At 52.8% G+C, this 16706-nt stretch overlaps 1 protein-coding gene across 3 annotated transcripts in view; it reads right to left on the bottom strand.

The window, feature by feature from the left end:
- LOC106145767 (syntaxin-binding protein 4) overlaps positions 1 to 13172 on the bottom strand; it is a 42520-nt gene extending 29348 nt beyond the window's left edge. The window contains exons 1-2 of one of the 3 annotated variants that reach the window (XM_065030976.1): positions 12973 to 13172; positions 4145 to 4218 (exon numbers count right to left, since the gene is read on the bottom strand). In XM_065030976.1, the coding sequence (XP_064887048.1) occupies positions 4145 to 4218; positions 12973 to 13040 (142 nt within the window). In that variant the 5' untranslated portion in view covers positions 13041 to 13172. Of the gene's footprint in view, positions 1 to 4144; positions 4219 to 12190; positions 12323 to 12559; positions 12682 to 12972 lie in introns of those variants that run through there. The other 2 variants (XM_021291963.2, XM_065030977.1) reach the window with 2 other exon arrangements.
- Positions 13173 to 16706: the final 3534 nt, after the last annotated feature.

Genomic DNA, 16706 nt, shown 5'->3' with positions numbered 1-16706 from the left:
TGGCAGGAAAAGGCCCAAGAGACTTATTTCTCCAGGGCTCATTAAGTCCTGCTTCGAAGATCCAGGCTGTGGACAGAAGGATTAAAAAGCCCAGCTTTAATTAACAAATCTCTCCTGAGAGCCGCCGGTCAGGCGTTTTGCTGCTCCAGACAGGAGGGCACACTGAGGACAGGCGGCACTGCAGAGAGGGACACTGCCAGTGTCACGGCAGCTTCATCCTCTGGCTGCTGCCCTGGGCTGATGAGCTGCTTCCAGCCTTGGGGAGGTCCTGGGGTGCACAAAGTGACCCCATGCAAAAAACACCTCCCTCCACGGGAGCAGAGCACAGCTTCTTCCCCAAAACCTGAGATCCCTTTCTGAAACAAGCAGGAGAGAAGAGGAGTGGACCCTGGATTGGGATTACTTGGGACAATGGCACTATTTCCATCCCTAGGTCCCTTCCTTTTGTATCCCCAGCTCTGCTGTAACGACCATCACAGCTTTCAGCTACCTCTAGGGAAAGATCTTGTCTTTCAAGTCACCTTTACATTAAAATTGTGATTAAAGCCAGATGGTTACAATTTTTAATTTCATTCCTATGTGCACCAGTTGCCGCTTGTCCCAAGCACAAAACCCCAGCCCCATCTGAGTGCTGGAGTTTATTCCCTGGGCTTAATGCATTAACCACATATGAACCATACAACCCCTGTGCATCTCTGAGGAGCTATTTTACTGATAGCACTGGGGACTCACAGCAGAACACCTCAGAAATACGCACCATTGTGTTTTAAAATAAATTAACTGAAATTGGAAATATTGCCCAAAAGAGGTATCTCAAAGTGGCACAAGCCTCCCCAGGGCATGGGGGTGTGTTGGGCATCTGTGGGCCAAAGCTGGGAAGAGACGCTGCAGCCCCAAAGCCCTCTGACAGAAGGTAAAACCTGCTCATCATCAAGGATGCTCAGCTGGAAAGGGTCTCGGTTCCTGACCGGGCTGAGGTAGCTGCTGGTGGCCTTTGCCAGCAGCTATCAGAGACGCCCTGGGAAGCAGGCTCACATGTGGGATGGGTTTGGGAAAGCCCTGGGATGGGGAGGACACCGGAAGTCTGCCTTAAGCCAAGGTGATGACTCAAGAAGGCGTCCTACGTCTTTCTTCACACCACAACATGAAATAATTAGGAATGATAAAACGTATCGGACAATTCATGTAAAAATCTGCATTTCAGAAGAGGCACAGCTGTAGCATCACCCAGCAGCCCAACAGGACCTGCTTCCGATGGGCTCCTCTGCCAAGGTATCAAATCAATAATGACTCAATTCCCTTTTGTGTCCACAAATCAATTGTAATAATGGCTTAATATAGCTGAAGTATCTACAAATCCTCCTTTATCCCCAACAATGTCAGGAGAAAATCCCATCTTGTTATTAAAATCAGTGACTACTCACAGTGTTCATCCCAGACACACTCAAACTTTGACAAGAGGGAGGAAAAAAGTCCTGACTTTTAACTCCCTTGTTGAGAAACCAGCTGGGTACTGTCAGGGTCTGCCCACCCAGCCATCACCCTGCCACGGAGGCACTGTGGACGCTGGTCCTGCCCCCCGAGACATGCACTGGGGGGTTCCCACCAGGGTGGGGAGGAGGAGGAGCAGCAGGAAGGGTTCACACCTGCTTGGGTTCAGATCGAGCCGTGGGACAGCCTGGACTGATTGCAACAAACCCAAATCATCAAAGATTGTGGTGGCAGCACTCCTGGGAGTCTTCATGTTTTATAAACATGAATTTATATTTGGGACCCAGTGTAGGTAAATAACGGCTCTTTAATTATCACAGCATCAAAGTCCCAGTATAATGCTTATTAGGTCATACTTAGGGGCAGATAATCTAGCCTATTTTGGATCTCTCTCTTTAATCTTTCCCTTCTGGCAAAGGTCCTGGAGCTGGTGCCCATGTCTCCAGTATTTTCTCCTTTGGAGAATAAATGTTTATGGGAAAACTCCAGCTGGGCATACAGGTGACTAACCAAGACAGTGTTTTCTTGAGATTCTTAGTGATCCTATAAATTTCTTCAAGACCTTTGAGCCTCTCTGGCGCATCTAATCCCACTCCCACTAATGCCAGTGTTGCAGTTCTCAGCTTCTCAGGCTGTAATCTTACCTGCTCCTAGCTCGCTATGCAGCTCTGTACCACGGGGTCAAGGGGTGTCTTGGCTAATCTGGTTGTTTAGCCCAACTGTAATCATCTCCAGAGCATCCCAACCTCACCATGTGGTCCCGGCAGTCTCCACACAGAGAGAGACTGCCCGCTTTGCACCTAAGCTAGCAATGTTCAATTACATTTCCCTTAATCCCCCTGTTGATCTTGCAGCCCTGGCCAGCTTTTTCTGTCTGGAGGAAGGGACAGATTGGAGGTGAATCACCCGCTGCCCTGTCCTAAGAAGATCAAGGTCAAGATAATGGGATCTCAGTGTTTCTGAGAAATGCTTCTTAATCAGCACTTCCCTTTGATGGCGATTCTTTAATTCAAAGTTCAGGTTTTAGGAGCTGCCCGGTAACCCCTTTGAACTTCTGCTGAGGTTCACATGTGGGTTTCCACCTAAAGCCACAGAGCAACAGACCTAGGGCCAAATGCTGACCTGCCACACTGGCTGATGCTGCCCTAAAGAAACTCTGCTGGAATAACACCTGCATCTGAACATAAGAAGCTCACAGAGGCACCTTTTTATTTTCCCCAAAAACATGTTCTGAGCAGCTACGCCTATGGCAGACATGGGGCTCCCACAAGCACTGCTTGTTCCTCAGCAGGGAGGGATGGTTTCTGGAGGAAAATTGCTCATCTTGGGTCTTTCAGGCTTCACAAGAGAGGATGAAGAAAGCTGATGATGGCATTAGAAAATCCGTATTGTTATACCTTCCTGCAGCACATTGCAAGACCCTGTGGAGTGTCTGCAAAGACCCTGTGGCCACAGACTGGGGGAAAGGAAGAGAACTGGGACCCAGCAAAGAGGCTGGCAACAGGCTGTAGCATCTGTGAACCTCTCCCAGAGGTCAGCATCAGCTCGGTCAGGCTTTTCTAGGTCTCCTCCTTTAATGAGCTAATCTAACCCAACAGTCTAAATCCCATCAACTCAACCAAATCCACCTCTGGTGATTAAAACATCATTTTCACCAAGCAAAGACATTTCTCTGAGCTCCTGTGAACATCATGAAGAGAAGACCAGGAGAGGAGTCAGCAAAGATTTTCCTCCATGGCAGAAAGCCCAAGAGCTGGAAACAGACAATCTATAATTAATCTCAGGTCTCAGGAAATGTGGAGAGTTCAACTTCTCAGGACAGGTCCCCAAACAGTCACCCAGGGACCTCACCACAGGGCCCACAGCTGTTCTGCAGGATGATGCACTCGCAATTTAAAATTATGGAGGAGACTGCATGGTGGGTCCCGAGAAATCCTGATGCAGGATTGCAATTTTTTGTAACGTCCATGAAAGGGCATCAGTGTTTATGCTGCTGGATACACAGAGGTCAGATGAGATGCTACGCTGGATTCTTCCTGGTTGAGTTTCGTGAACCTGTGGCCATTCCTCGTGTTCTCATGTATATGACCATCTCTTTTTTCTTCTGCGCTTTGATGTTCAGAGCGCTGTGGAAGGACATCTGACTCGCTCAGTGTTCATACTCCTACCCGTCAGCCAAACTTTCCAAAAACAACTCACACGGCCCAGTCTCCAGGAGAGCTGCAACGCCCTGCATCACCCATCAGGGGCGCTTCCCGGGGAGCCTGCCTGCAGTGGGGCAAGGCAGTCATCTGGGAAGTGCTTGGAATTTCATTTATTTTTTATTATTAAATTAAAAAAAAAAAAATCATAACATTCTGAAAAGCCTTTCCCCCCCACATTCTGCTCCAGGGACAGGCTCTGGCTCCAGGCACAGCTCTCAGCACTGTGACTGTTCACCATCAGCCGGGAACTAGTCAGGATTTTGACTTTATTTTAACCTCCCAGGTGCAAAAGGTGCTATCAGATCCTTGACACAGGCACAAGAACTGGTGTTTCTGTGAGATATCTGACTTCACATAGAGGCACATCACAACACAGGTGCTGGGGCCCAGTGGGATGTTTGAGCTGCTCCAGGCCACCCCAATGTCCCTTGCAGAGGTTCTGTACTCACCCAGCCCATTTGCGCAGTTGTAGAAATCAAAGCAATGTACAGCTCGATCCATCCCGTATGGTCCCATGAGTGTCCTGGGAGAGAGAAGAAAGACATCTTTCTTTAATGGGCTAAAATAAACATGCCAAACCAACATGTGCACAAGGACATCCTTCCCACCGCTCCAGATGTTGCCCATGGAACGATGTAGACATGCAGGTTGAGGGACACAGCCCTGCACATCAAGCCCGCACTGGCAAAAAGCAACTGCTTCCCACCCCCCTCAAAGTTTATACAGATAAATGAGAGAATATGTGCAGGGCTGGACATCATCCTCCCCACCCAGCAAATCTCATGGACCTATCTGTGATTCATTACCCCAGATTAACGGGGCTGGACAGCTGTCCAGCTCCCGGGAAATGAGATCAGAGCTCGGAGCAATGTTCCGGGGATAAAGCAGTTTCACAAATACAGACAGCCTGTAATGAAGACAGCCGGGCACGATCCGCTCCAGAGGTTTTATAATGCAGGCAGCCTCCATCCCTCTGGCAGGGGGTCTGGAAAAGCGGGGGTGCAAGATCTGCCAAGCCGCTTCACGTACCAGCCTCGCCAGGCTGAGGGTGGGAGCTTCTCCTCACAAGCCAAAGCGGGTGCAAGAGCATCACACACCTGAGCTTCCCCTGCACCAAGGAACCCTTCCAACTGCCCCACAGTCTCCACAGAAACACAGTCTGGCAAGGGGGGTGCTCCAAATAAATGACACCGAAAGCATTCAGCTCCACCTGGGGACCCTGGACTCCAAACCCAGGACCACCAGTGCTTCTCCTCCTTGGGTGGCCTGTGGTGGTCAAGTCCCCTGAGGATGGGTGAACATGAAGATGGATGGACCTTGATCTGAGAAACCAGAGCCAGGTGTGCCAGATGGGAAACTGGGTGGTGGGGGGAAGGGGGCAGTCCCAAAACATTCCACTTCCCAGGATGTAAGTCTCAAGAGAAAAGGAGTTTCTGAATTGATATCTGATCCCAAATCATGATGCAGCTGAGGAGCGACAACACTGTGGGGCACAACAGGCTCCTCCAGTCTGGTGGAAAACAGGAGAGGAATAAACCTCAGGGACTTCTCTTTTCAGGCATCCAAAATATCAAGCTATTCTGCAAAGCCAGTAACACCCACCTCTAAGAATCAGACCAGAAGCTTTTTCTCCTTGTTAAAAGTACGCCCCCCGCCTTGCTATTGTTGCGATGTTTCAAATATTCAAGAGACTGGACAAAAAACTGTCTGTCAGAAAACAGAGCTTGAAGGAATCCCAGAAAGCCATAGCAGCCCTGGGCCCAGACTGGCTGAATTTAGGATTTTCAGGGTATTTTGAGTAAATCACCAAGGCATCTCCACCACCAATAAACAGAAATAGCTCAAACCGGGCTGAAACATAAGGACAGAGGTTTCTACAAAGCAGATGCCTAGATGATACAATCAACTTTTATCCCCAATCCGATGCACAAAAGGTGGCACGGAAGCTTTGCTAATGCTAGGGATGCAAGAAACCCAAAACCAGGTACTGGTCATGATGTCCTCGGCTCTTTCTGCTGCATGCAAGCCATCCCTGCCACCGAGCCCTGCTCCTGGAGAAGCTACAGCAGATCACTGTTGGCTCTCTGGAGGAAGGTGGCCGGTGGGACCCCCATGGCTGCCTCATGCCCCCTCCTCAATTCCTGCCCCGGCTGCAGGGGAATTACCTGCTGATGATGATGACTCCCTTGTAAAGGACAGAGACGGCGGGCATCTTGCTGGCCACGGCAGCCCAGCCCTGCCGGGCTCCAGCCACTCTGATTTGGCAGGAATCCGTTAAAATGATGGGAAAATAAAAAAAAAAGGGAAAAAAAAAAAAAGGGGGGGGAGGCCGGAGGGGGTCACGTGGTCTCCCCGTATGCATGTTAATTCCACCCAACATTAACACAGATCAGCTAAAAACATCTCCAACTTTAGATTAAAGCTTATGCAAGCCAAAGCCAACACAGCCCATCGCAAGTGCCTTCCTGAACAAGTCGGGAGGGAGCTCCCTAGCCCCCCCCGAGCAGGGCTGCCACACTCATCATTAACACAACGGGCTAATTATTTGGATGCATCCTATTATGCATCTTCTGGAACAGCCCTTCCAGGGATGGAGGGCAGCGTTCAGTGCAGGACGTGTGCTTACCATCCCTAAAACCTTAAAATCCATAGCAAAGCTTTGGAAGTAATAACAGACTGTAGCACTTAGGGGTTTAGGGTGGTTTAGGCTCTTTTTTTTTTTTTTTTTTAGCATCTTTTCCAGTCAACAGCATTTTCTCCTTAAAACAAAGCAAATTCAGCTGTTCCACTATCTGTTGGGGGGTCAGAAGTATGATGTGCCTATGAACAGCATCTTCCACTCCTGTCTTGATGCACACCACCCAGCTGCAGAAGCAGCGTGACCCCTGTTTTGTGGGATGTGGAGACAGAGACAAGAAATGAGATTATCCACAGTTGGCCAGCGAGCAGGGATGGAGCTGGAACAAGCCACCTTGGGGCTCAGCAGGAACAGGGCTGTGATCTTGGTGGGCACGGTGTGAAATGAAGAGGAATTCCCAGGAAACATGCTCCTCTGGAGTTGTGGGAAGTGGGAGGATGCAGGTCCTGTATCCCATGTGTAAACAACTAATTTTATTAGCTAGAGCTTCCCCGATAGTCATGTGAAGCCTTGCTGGGCAAGTTGGAAGTGTGTTAAAATAATGACAATGCAAAAAGTTTCCTGCATTTAAACTGTGTGTCATTCCCCCCCTCCCCCCCCTTTTTTTAAGGCCTTCCATTTGGGAGCATTCAGATGAAATATAAGAAACTTGAGCAGACCAGACCTTTAGGTGGCCAAAACTCTCCTAAGAAATGAATTAATTTAGCTGAAAAATCAAAATTTGCATAAATAGTGCCAAATAGACACCAAACACAGATGCATCTGGCAGTACATTACACGCACCCTACCGAAGCCAGGCATGGCCAGGACCTACTCTATGTCTGTGTAAAGGCTCTGGCAAAACCCAGCTAAGCGTGGAGGGCTGGATGTGGGGCCATTTCCCAGTCTGCTGGATGGCTGCAGCCTTCCCTGCACCAGGAGCCTCACAAAGCTGCTCAACCTCGCATTGACCCAATGGTGGGGAAATGTTCTTTCTCCTGCCATCTCACAGACAATATCCAGGGCACGGAGAGCCAAACATCATGCTCCATTAAGGCAGGATGGTCTAAGCACCTGGTGACTCCCAGCTCTGGTACTACTTGGTCAAGACTGGCCAGGAAGTTTTGTGGCAGAGCAGACACACAAGTTCAAATCCTCTGGGGTGCCCTAACCCCCCACCACACCTCTTCTCCTGTGATGGGAGGTTGGTCCACACCAGGACACAGCTCCTTGAGGGGCAGGAGCACCCCAGCACCATGTCAACCTTAGAGTGGCCTTTTACAGCAGCTCACCTGTGAAAGGATGCCCGAGCAGCCCTCACCCACCAGCCTCCTGCCAGTTACACCAATGATCATACTCCGAGTCCTCTAATGTACTAATAATCATCCCAGTCCCAGTAAGAGCCACTTTCCACCCCACCACCAAAATTCAATGTGCCACTTTCTGAGATCCTTCGAGACTCTGCTAATAAATTAATTCACAGAATTACCCCTTTGAGTCACACGCCAGAGCCTTGGCTGGAATAAACCAGCACTGCTGAAGGGAAGGGATAGCACAGCGCTGGAGGCAATGCCAACAGGACAAGGTGACTTCCCTGACCAGCTTCAGAGGGGCTGCAGGAGAGTTCACTGGAGCCAGGCCTGAGGGGAGGGCTGCCTCAAGGCTCCCTGCCCTTCAGTGCCCAGGGCAGGAGACTTCAGTCTTCTTGCTTTAGAAAGCACCATTAGGATCAGAGATATAAAGCAACGGTTTAGGTAGAGGTGCAACAAAATTGATGAGAGTTTCTTTTCTACCCAACAGAAAACCAAGAGTAGATGCAAGTCACTGCTATGTTATTATCCACCTTTCCTCTCTACATTGGTCAAAGGACATTCTGGGCAAGCAGCCTTCAGCCTGTCTGTGGATAAAAGGCCTTTCTGCATTTCTCCCCTGGTCTGTTTTCTGACTCCTTTGAGCTTCAACCTTGGCTTTGGCCATGCCCAATCCAGGGCAACCTTCACTGGGTGACTTGGCCCCAAACCGCTGCCCTCCACACTGGGCAGCACACACCTCTCCTCTCCCCACAGCATCTGGGCCAGGACCAAGTCACTGTTCCGAGCAGGATCCTGAGCACAGCAGAGCAGTGGCATAAGGATGCCAGAGCTGGGCAGCAGCATCACTGAGTCTGCAGAGAGCCTCTGCGTGCAGCTTAGCAGAGGAACAGGGTCCGAGCAGGTTCGTGTAGGTGGGAATTAGAGGTGGAGAGACATCCTGCAGCAGCGGTGAAGTCTGTCTGAAAGCTTCCAGCTCCAGAATGTACCATAAGAAGTTTTGAGGTGGAAGGTTGCCCTAGTCAGGGCAACACATTATGGTCTCTGCCCATATCTCACCAACGCTGTGAGCTGTGGTGGGAGCAAAGGGCTGCCCAGGCAGCATCAAGCACTTGCTTAATAATGACCCAGTGTTTGTGTCATGACAAAACAAAATAAGAGTAGGCTGAAAACTCATTTACATCTGGTTAGAAAACAGAAAAATGCATCTGTGCTGCTTACAGGATCAGCTACAAAGCATTGATAATAAATCAAAAGAAATCAGCTGCTAAGGAGCTGCAAAGCAACTGCACACTGTCCACAGTCACAGCACAGCCCACATCATTTTCATAAATATTACACATGGAGTCGCTTCAGATGAGCTCATAAGTTCAGGGATGTTCACAGACAAGTCTGAACAGAAGAGGGAATAAACAATACCACACTGCTGGAATTACTGGTGGAGGATGCAGACAGGTGCTGTGGGGAGTAGCCAGGGACTGGCAGCTCCATGCACCCATGGTGGCTCCCTCTGCCCAGCCATGGGCACAAGCAGCTCCCAGCCACCCACCTGCAGGCAGAGGAGGGGTGGCAGATGAAGAGGTGCTGCTGGCCCTGGTGGGGTGGCACTGCTCCCCAGGGGTCCTGCCTCTTTCTGGTGACACCACTCATGGAGAAAGCTTGTCCCCATGAGTCCTTCTGCTAACAGTCACATGCTGATGTCTCTGCACCCTACAGGCACCTTCCTCCTCCCCATTGCTGTGCAGACCTCAGTGCTCCTTCATCCCCTTCCTGTTGAGCAAAGAGGGGGATCCCAAGGGACAGGAGGGCCTGCCCAGGGGCAGCAACTGCTTACCACCACCACCTGCATGGTTGCACACCCATCCTCTCCTCCCCAAGGAGAGGATAGCCAGCCCTGGTCATTGCCATGCGCCTCATCTCTACAGTGTCCCTTGCAAAGGGGCTCAGTCCTCCAGGCCATAAGGGAAAGGAACCTGCTCTTTCTTTGAGGAAAGACAGACACTGCAACAACCATACCCCATCCTAACAAACCCCCCATCACCGCCCCAGCTCCACTCCCTGGAGCTGAGCACAGGTCTTTTCCAGCCACAGAGGCCAGAGGGTGACTCCCAGGGAACATTTCATCTCCCCACTCCTTGTAGTGGTGGATCACGCTTCATTCCTGCCTGAATGAAAGTCTGCTTTTTAGTCTAAAGATGGAGAGGCCAGGAGTTTTTAAAGCCAAGGCAGTTTTCCAATGCTTCTCCATCTGTTGAAGGAAGATGTCTCTACCCTGGGCTGGATGTATCTCCTCACTCCTCAAGGAGGAATACCACCTTCTCCCAGTGCATCTGTCCCATGAGCCAGCACCACCAAGTCCCTAAGGCCACAGGCAGATGGAAATGCCACCTCCCACTGCTGGCCAGGCTTTTCCATTCTTCAACTGCTTTTATCACCCTCCTCCAAACTTCGCCTCGCTTTCGAATGTCCTTCTCAGCCACCAGATTTCTTCAGCACAAGGGACTGATCCCAATGAACATTTGCTGTCTAAAATTCAGGTCCCTGCTGCCCCTCCATCAACATGCAGCTCTTCAAGGCTTTGCTTGAGGAAAAGGCAAAAGGGTCTCTTTAATTAGCCTCTCCATCAGTAATTAGGAGTCTGTTTCAGGTGGAAGCAAGGTCAGGCTTGGTTTGCCAGAGGTTTTTGGGAAAGGTGTTTATGCCAGAACCCCATACCCAGCAGAGATGACTGTCCCCTGACATCTTGTTTAGCCCAGACCTCCCATGTACCCACTTGAGATGAGAATTAAAGCAATTTAAATATAATCACAAGGGAAAGCTTGAACAATCTTGCTTAATTTTAGCCCCAGCAGGATCAAGGCATGGTGGCATCTCGCATGCAGGAAAGACTTCCTCCCTCCTCCTCCTCCCATGAGATGCTCTGCTTGGGGACTCACACTGTGGCCCCTATCTGGGCGTCAGCTCCTGTGAAGGGTTAACAGGATTATAAACCTGCCTGCCTTTCTAAATCCTCTGGGCTGTGGGATTGGACTGGTTATAAACTTATTAACAGGGGATGGTCACTGGTGGGGGCTGCGGACCCTGCTCTGCCATCCAGGCCACCAGCCTGTCCTCGGGGTTGGGGTCTCCAGTTCCCCTGGGGAGCGGCAAATCAGTTAATGTCCCCGGTTAGGTAAAATATAAGAACAGTGGCAGAGAACTCACCCAAGTGAACGTGTAACAAAAAAAAAGAGGAAAAGAAAGAGAGAAGGGAAATGACTGAGAATGGGAAGACAGGAAAATAACATTTTTAGGAAAGATTTCAGAACACACCACTGAGCTGGGAGAGGCTGGTCGGAAAAAGCTTTGACTCATCCTCAAGCTGCAAATATCTCTGTGCCCAAACCCAGACCCCAGCAGAAGCCACAATCACGGCAGGAATAATAACACAAAGAGGACTGGGGGAAGCACGGAGCTGGTCCTGCACCCCAGCTGTGCCCAGTGAGGAGCTGGCAGCAGGTACCACCCACCCAGGACACACATCATGGTCCGGCCACCAGCCACAAGACCTGCCTGGCACTGATGGCCACCTTCAGGGCTGTTTTATTTCCTGCTGGGTTTGGCAAAGCTTCTGCACAAAAGCCACCATTGCTAAACCCGCTTATAGCCTCCGGCAGCCACTCTGCAGAGCAGCGAAGCCAGACAGGAGAGCCCCACAGGGTCACACCGGCATCACCGCCATGAGAAACCGGTGCTCAGGGATGAGCTGCTGGTCCAGCCACACATCCCATCAATTGCCACCCTGTGACCCGATGATGCCAGGTGATTTCCTGCTCGTGGCTCGTGTTTATTTGTTAAATTCCTACTTCAAACTCTAAAATTAATCTTTTAATCAGTGGCAGAGTGGGGCCATACTTATTAGAGCTGTGATGTTATCTGCCTGCCATCTGCTTGCTGTCCTGCCCTGCATCATGGTGGAGCCACCAGACAGCCAAAGGCCACCCAGTGCATCTGGTACCTGTCACATATGGGGGCTGGTCCCCTGGCATAAAACCAGACACCCCTCAGCTGGGTCTCTCCATCCATACGAAGCACATCCCAACAGGATAAGGTGGAGGAGGTTTCAAGCCAAAACCCCAACACACAAACAGATTTCTGAGGTAGAAAATGGGTTTTGAGTATTTTTGCCTTGCAGGCGCAGGGAAGTGGGGCTTACCAGCCCTGTGGTGCCAGGGGATCCCAGTGAGGCTGCTGACGCGGCCAGGAAGGGGTATGGTGCTGCCTCAACTCCCTCTGCCCCCATACACACACCACAGCCCCATAGCATCGGCACCCATTGCTGATACTGGCCTGGCAGTGCTCCCCAAAATGCATCCAGTGAGGCTGAGCCTGTGCTGCACTACCTCCTTCTGACCAGCAACAGATTCTGCCTTTTCTGCACCCAAAAGCAGCAGGGTAGCATCAGCATAGCACCCCAAACAGACCTCTTGGGTGAGGGATAGCTGTCACCCCAGGGGTGCCACCCTCACCAGCCTGTCTTCACCCCCATGGGGTGCTGCCACCCCCCAGCCCTCGCTCCAATGACCTACTTCAGCAGGAGATGGATCGTGCCTCGGTAGCGTCCATGGTTCCCAGTGGCTGCAAGGTGCCCTGGCCTCTCAGTCCCTGGGGTGACGCTGAGGCTCAGCCAGCCCAAGAAAGCCTCTGCCAAACCTCAGAGTGGCCCTGAGAGCCCTCTGGGCCCCCCACTGGCTCTGGATCCGGCCCACTGACCCTCAGTTAATCGGCTAAAGCCGCACGCTCTGAACCCTGTCCCCAGCCGCAGCCGTGCTCCCGCCGGCTCTCTCTGCCCTACATAGACATCTGCAGCCACCCAGCACCTGCCGTCACCTCCCATCCCCTGAGCCATGCTTACTGTCTTCCCCGCACACACGTGGGGGTCCTCATTCCACACCTACCTGTCCCCGGGCACCAGCATGGGGTGGACACAAATCTCCCTTCAGGGAGATGGGTTCTGTCATACAGGAGAGCCCTGCACTGGGGCTGCAACAGGAGCAAGAACACCCACAGCTGCTTGCAGAGGCTGTAGATGCCTCCCCAGCTGCTGCCTGCAAAGTATAACCTTCCCCACCCCGGCTGATACCAGCCTCACCTGTGCACTGTCCATCCCGGGAGAGCTCAGATGCAGGTGCTGTGGGACTCCTATGAGTCCCTGCCCTTGATAGAGGGGGCACCAGAATGGATTGAATTAAACCCTGCAAAAAGCTGCGGGATCACTGAACACATCTCTCAAATGCTGCTACCCAAAAATGGGGTCCAAGATGCCAAGTGATGCCCCGTTCCCAGTGTGGCAGCATCCTGCCCTGCTTACCAGTAAATGAGAGAAAGCCCATCAAAGTGCTCCAGGTCCCGGCCAGGGGGCAGGAGGTAGGACGTCATCTGGGGCCACCCGTCCCCACCGAGCCCTCAGGGCCACTGCGGCTGGCTCCCACTGCCAGGGGCCATGGGCTCAGTGTGCCGGTGGCCTGCACGGCTCCTTGGCACAGCCAGTCACATCTAATCCCAGGCAGACAAGCATGTGATCGCCCCTCTCCCGGCTCCCCCCAGTTAAACCCTGCCAATGTCTCCAGTTCTGCAGTGCTGGCCAGGCACGGAGCGGCTGTGCCGCTGCCTGGAGGTGCTGTGGTACAGATAATTCCTGCCAGCAGGTCTGAGCCACCCCAGAGTCAGAGCCACTTGAGGCATGACATGGTCACTGCCAGGGCCGTGAGACCCCCACAGCACCCGGTGAAGTTGTCTGACCATCAGCTGGGGTCTCTCCCTGCCTGGCACGGTGCCCAGTTTAATGAACTGAGCATTTATTTTAGCAGGATGACCCCTTCACCCCCCTACCAGTGAGGTCCTCCCCCTTGCCCTGTAGTGGCTATCAATGATGGTTATAATAATTAACGATAGTTATAATCAGTGGTTAACCTAGCACAACAAACTACTTAAAGCCAATTGCAGGTGACACTGACAAGCACAAAGTCCAGGCTGTGGTGCCCCAGTCATCACCAACAGGGTTCAGCTTTTCGAAGTATTTATGTAATTTGTGGCTCAATTCTTGCATGTTTCCCCCCACCTCATTTCAGGTCATGCTGGAGCATCTGAACAGTCCCTCGGGCTATTAGGAAAACCCTGGGAGTCAGTGCCCATGGGCAGATGGAAAGTGTTTGCAGTGAGGGGGCTTGTCTGGAAATTATCCCGAGTGGTGAGGTGACAGCTGGCCCTGTCACACTTCCCTGTGTCTAGCTGTGGGTGGGATGGACAGACAGCAGGACAGGTAGACAGTGGGATGGGCAGACAGGTCCCCAATTCAGGGTGATGGAAAAGACATAAATGAGCATCAACCTGCTGCATGATGCGTATTCTATTTCTCCCTCCCCCCACCAAGCACAGTCCCATGGGCCCAGACCAGGGCAGCTAAGTGCCTGGGGATTAGGTGAGTCCCAGGGATTACGAAATGCTTTCCCCATCCCACACATCTTGGGAAAGTTGTCAACCCCCCCACGGACAAGGTCCTGTGCCCACCGTTCCTCCCTGCTCCACGTAATGCTGGGACACTTGGGGACTAACTGGGGAAAACACCACACAGTAGGAACAGTGACAATCTGTCTGTCTGGACACCGCTGCCTGAGCTGAGGTGTGCTGCGGGCATTGGACACAGTGGGTTCCTGGGGACTCGGTGGTGGCTGGTGGCATCTCCAGCCAGTTCACAAGTGCCCATGGGAGATGAGTTGGGAGAGCTCAGTCCCTGGGCTCAGTGCAGCCACCCCATCACACGCCACCCACAGGGTGATGAAGAGGAGAGAGGAGGCTGGTGGGTGGGCCTGGGACAGGTGGGCGTGGGGCTCTGTAGCACCCAGCAGCCACTCAGGAGAACGCGCCCTTGCCCAGGGTGACAGCCCGCAGGCTGCCTGGGAGAAGGGAGTGAATTATGGCTGATCTCGCTCCTCATCCTTTCTGAGTGACTGTGCAGGATGTGCTGGCGCCAAAATCCTTTTCACCTGCCACCTCCCAGCCTGGTGACAGGTCCCCTGAGGAGACACAGCCATCTGCCTGGGACAGCTGCCACCACCAGCACTTAGTGCCTGCACACCGTAGAGGGTGCAGCTCTGCTTTACACCCTGCCTGGGGCCAGCCCTCTGCAATGCATCCCTGGCCAAGACCCCTCTCCCTTGGGGCACCCCACAGGGCATTTGGGGTGTGTGACCTTCCCCAGCCCAGTGAACCCTCCTGCCTGCTGCTCCTCCATGCCGGTGCAGGGACGGCCACCCACTCCCAGGGCTGTCACGACCCAGTACCAGGTGGTGCCAGGCGTGAGCCCCGGGACTGGTTTCTGGTGCTGGGAGAGGATGGGCGGCAGGGTTTGCCGAAACCGCACGGAGGGGGTGGGTGCAGGGGTGCCAGGGTGCGCAACTGGCTCTGGGCTGGGCCAGCCTCTCCCAGTCTCACTGGTTGGGATTGTCAAAGGCGATGTCACCCTGCTCCAGGGCAGGACAGCACCCAGGGGCTGTGAGGACAACAAGGCCACCCCAATCCAGCCCTGGTGCCGGTAGTCCAGCTCCACCAAGGCACCCAGTGTCCTGGGCATCATGTCACCTCCCTGCCTGCAGCTGCCGGGAGCCTGCAGGGCTAACCCACAGGTGCGTCCCCCCTTGCCCACAGCATCCCCCAAGCTGGGTTTGTGTGGTGAGTCATGGAGAAGTGCCGGGAGCAAGGCACAGCCTTGCCCTTTCCTCCGAGAACTTCCGTGCTGGCGGAAAAGGAGCATTATCTCCCTCGCCCATCGCAGGCAGCTGCCCCTGGGTGCGCTCCATCTGCATATTTGTGCTGATGCAAACATTACACCCCAGAAACTCCCAATCTTTACATCATGGACCAAAGCCTGCTGCAGAGCCTTGACCTTTTTAACCCTCTCGATGGGTTCTGGGGAGTCTGTGCTGAGGTGGACCCTGCCTTGGGCCATCCTGGCCAGGACCTCAACTGTAGGTGATGCTCCCCTGTGCGCAGCAGGACCCCCTTCAGCATCAAGACCGCTGTGACAGTTTGGGGTCCACAGTTCACCTCCAAGCTCCCACAAGACCAGGGTTCCTGCACAGGTGTCCAGGGCTGCAGCACCGTGCCACACAAGAGGCAGAGGGGATACCCACGTGTCCCCACTGGGGAACTGAGACCCCCTCCCCTCTCCATCCCTTCATGAGATGGGAGAATAAGGACCAAGAGCAGGTGCCACCACCTCAGATGTGTCAAGCACATCACAATCTTAAAATCCTGATGCCACCAGCCCCATCATACGGTGCCTTTCTGAAAGCCATGGCTGGGGATACAGGATAGGGACCTGTCTAGACAGGGGGCCCCCCTATCCATCTCCTCATAGTTTGGTACGGATCCCCCCCATCCCTCCTCAATGGCCTGTGTATGCCACCACTTGGTGCCTGCAGCCTGGCACAGGTGGCAGCAGCACCCTGAAGCCACCACACCGGTGTGCTTGGCTGCACCAACAGTGACAATGCGGCTCCTCTGCTCGATACCACACTGGGAGGATGAGGAAGAGCCAGATTTAATTTATTCCATGCTGCATTTTCATGCCAAATGAGTCAGAGCACTGGCCTCTCTCAGGCTTTGTTTTGCTTGGCTGCTAGCACCAGCTTTTGCTTGGTGTTTGTTCAATGTTTAACTCCCTTGATGGCACTTGAGTTCATACCAGCAAGTGCAGCAGAAAAAGCCACTTCCCTGCTGGGCAGGAGCTTTCCCATCCTTTGGCTCCACTAGAGAGCGATGCACTTCTTTTATGCTGTTTATTTCTTGTAGCTCAATGAAGCTCTGAGCTTGGTCCTTTGAGCCACTGCATCCCACAAGATCCATTTAAAGCTATCGGGGCTTGCAGGATGCAGCCAGAGGACCCAGGCTGGCTGCTGATTTTGGAGCAAAACCTGCCTTAAATGGAGCTGAGGGAAGTTTCACCCAGCACGGGCCCAGCGAGGAACGAGCACTGCCGCATTCCTGCGCACGCAGGAGCCAGCGAGAAGGAAGCAGCAGCGTGGAGGTGTTTCAGTGCCCTGC

This window comes from Columba livia, chromosome 15 (genome assembly GCF_036013475.1).
Source record: "Columba livia isolate bColLiv1 breed racing homer chromosome 15, bColLiv1.pat.W.v2, whole genome shotgun sequence".
Lineage (NCBI taxonomy): Eukaryota > Metazoa > Chordata > Aves > Columbiformes > Columbidae > Columba > Columba livia.
This window is presented reverse-complemented; position numbering and strand designations above follow the sequence as displayed.